General features: G+C 42.3%; 1 protein-coding gene across 1 annotated transcript; it reads left to right on the top strand.

Annotated features, from left to right (window-relative positions):
- Window positions 1-1,553: 1,553 nt before the first annotated feature.
- Window positions 1,554-2,444, top strand: LOC104988845 (olfactory receptor 51G2; the record flags this gene model as incomplete). The annotated part of the gene is made up of 1 exon (XM_010840306.1): window positions 1,554-2,444. A coding segment is annotated over exon 1 (891 nt), but the record flags the coding sequence as incomplete, so codon positions are not given.
- Between the last annotated feature and the right edge of the window lie 4 nt (window positions 2,445-2,448).

The following is a 2,448-nucleotide window of genomic DNA, read 5'->3' as shown; positions in this document are numbered from 1 at the left end:
TGAGAGTCAACCTGACCTGCAAGCGAACAGTGAGTTCATGACCCTTACTGTTCATTTCACTGGTATTTGTAGCAAGAAAGAAAATGTCTGTGTATACAATTATGTGCATTTCTCCAGGAAGTTTATTTATTAATTCAACTAAAGAGTCAGTACCTTCTTTTTGAAGGTCCATTAAGCCTTGATTTCATGCTAGTTGCTGATAGTTGACAGTGTTGTATGTAGCCATCATTTAGAGCTTGAAATCTAGAGAAAAATTAGATCTTGATTCAATTCCCATTTTGGCCATTTTACTTTGAGTTTGATCTTAGAAATGTCAAATTTTTCTCAGCCTCTGTTTCTTCACCCATAACATGGTACTGTTAATAGAACTTTACTCACAGATTTGTTAAGGAGGTAAAACACACATGAAGTTAGTAACAGCTAGCTAAATTAAATTGAACTCTTACTCTTTCATTAAAAAAAAAAAAAAATTGCTGAGTACTTTCTGTGTCCTAAGGTACCTTCTAAGCACTGTTTTGACAGAAGTCAACAAAGCAAAACCCTCACCCATTTTGAGTTCACATTGTAGTGGGATTAGTAGTGGAAAGATCAATGCCCTGGAAGTCAGGAAGCTAAAATTAACACATGGTTTCCACCCTGTAACTATCCTCTTCTAAGTCTTCCTCTTCTCATCAACAGAATCACCCCTAGCATTGTTGCCTTTTGTTCTCTGGATGCACTTGGACTCTGCCTTGTGATTGGAGTCATGGCCATGGTTGATGGTGTGCCAGGGTCTCCTCCCATCTAGGTTCACAGTAGTTGAATTCATAGACTTATAAGGAATGGAAGTTTCTGACTATTTTGAGCATAAGAGCTTTGATTTCTTATCCCAGCAGCCAAGAGTAACTTTACAGACAGCCATTCCTATACCCTCCAGTTCTCTCTGGAATTCTGTGAGCTGAGTATCATTTATGTGTTTTCTGGATCAAGATAAGCTTCCAAAGTAGGAAGCTCAAGGGAGAAAGTGAGAAGGTATCTAAGTTTATCAATTATACACAACTGGAAATTAAACAGAAAGAAGGAAGGAAAAAAGAGGGAAGGAAGGGAAGAGAAAAGGAAGGAAGGAGGAAGGGAGGGAAGGAAAGAAGAAAAAAAGATAATGCAATAGGAAAGGAACTAAGAAGGAAAAGAAGAGAAGCTGGAAGAAAGGCTGAAACATTAGTGAGAGCCCCAGCAGGAAAGAGGCATATGAGGAAGTGTTTCTTTAAATACCTACTCATAAGAAGTAAATGAAATTAAGTATAACCAACTCATATATCTGCTACAGTGAATTATACGTGCTGTCATGATGTTTCACAACTCTTAGCCTGAAGAAGCAAGGCAAAAAATTTTCAAAGAAAAGATTTTCTCTTTAAAAAAAAACCTTGAGAGGAAACCAGGGACCAGAAGGAAATGATCTCTAGAGGAGTTAAATCTATTTGATTCTAACCTTTCTGTTTTTTAAAAAATATCTTCCTAGGTGCAGTCACTAGCTTTTCCTCAGTTCATTGAGGTCCCTGGAAAACAGCAGCAGCATGTCCTCCACCTTCCTGCTGAGTGGCATTCCTGGCCTGGAGCACATGCACACCTGGATCTCCATCCCACTGTGCTTTATATACATAGTCTCCATCCTGGACAACTGCACTATCATCCTTATCATTAAAACAGAGCCCTCACTCCATGAGCCAATGTACCTCTTCCTGTCCATGCTGGCTCTGACTGACCTGGGTCTGTCTCTTTGCACCCTCCCTACAGTGCTAGGCATCTTTTGGGTTGGGGCACGAGACATTGGCCATGATGCCTGTTTTGCCCAGCTCTTTTTCATTCACTGCTTGTCCTTCCTGGAGTCCTCTGTACTACTGTCTATGGCCTTTGACCGCTTTGTGGCCATTTGTCGCCCCTTGCACTATGCTTCCATTCTCACCAACACAGTCATTGGCAGGATCGGCCTGGCTTCTTTGGGTCGCAGTGTAGCACTCATTATTCCTTTACCTTTTATGCTCAAAAGATTCCCATATTGTGGCTCCCCAGTCCTCTCACATTCCTACTGCCTCCACCAGGAAGTGATGAAGTTGGCCTGTGCAGACATCAGAGCCAACAGCATTTACGGCATGTTTGTCATCGTTTCTACAGTGGGTATAGACTCACTGCTCATTCTCTTCTCCTATGCCCTGATCCTGCGCACCGTACTGTCCATCGCATCCAGGGCCGAAAGGCTCAAAGCTCTTAACACCTGTGTTTCCCACATCTGTGCTGTGCTCCTTTTCTATACTCCCATGATTGGTCTGTCTGTCATCCACCGCTTTGGGAAGCAGACACCTCATCTGTTCCAGGTGATTCTGGGCTTTGTGTATCTTCTCTTCCCTCCTCTGATGAATCCCATCATCTACAGTGTGAAGACCAAGCAGATCCGCGATCGTGTGACCCACG

Source organism: Bison bison, unplaced genomic scaffold (assembly GCF_000754665.1).
Source record: "Bison bison bison isolate TAMUID 2011002044 unplaced genomic scaffold, Bison_UMD1.0 scf7180017846599, whole genome shotgun sequence".
NCBI lineage: Eukaryota > Metazoa > Chordata > Mammalia > Artiodactyla > Bovidae > Bison > Bison bison.
Note: the sequence above shows the minus strand (reverse complement) of the source record. Positions and strands in the feature narration are given on the sequence as shown.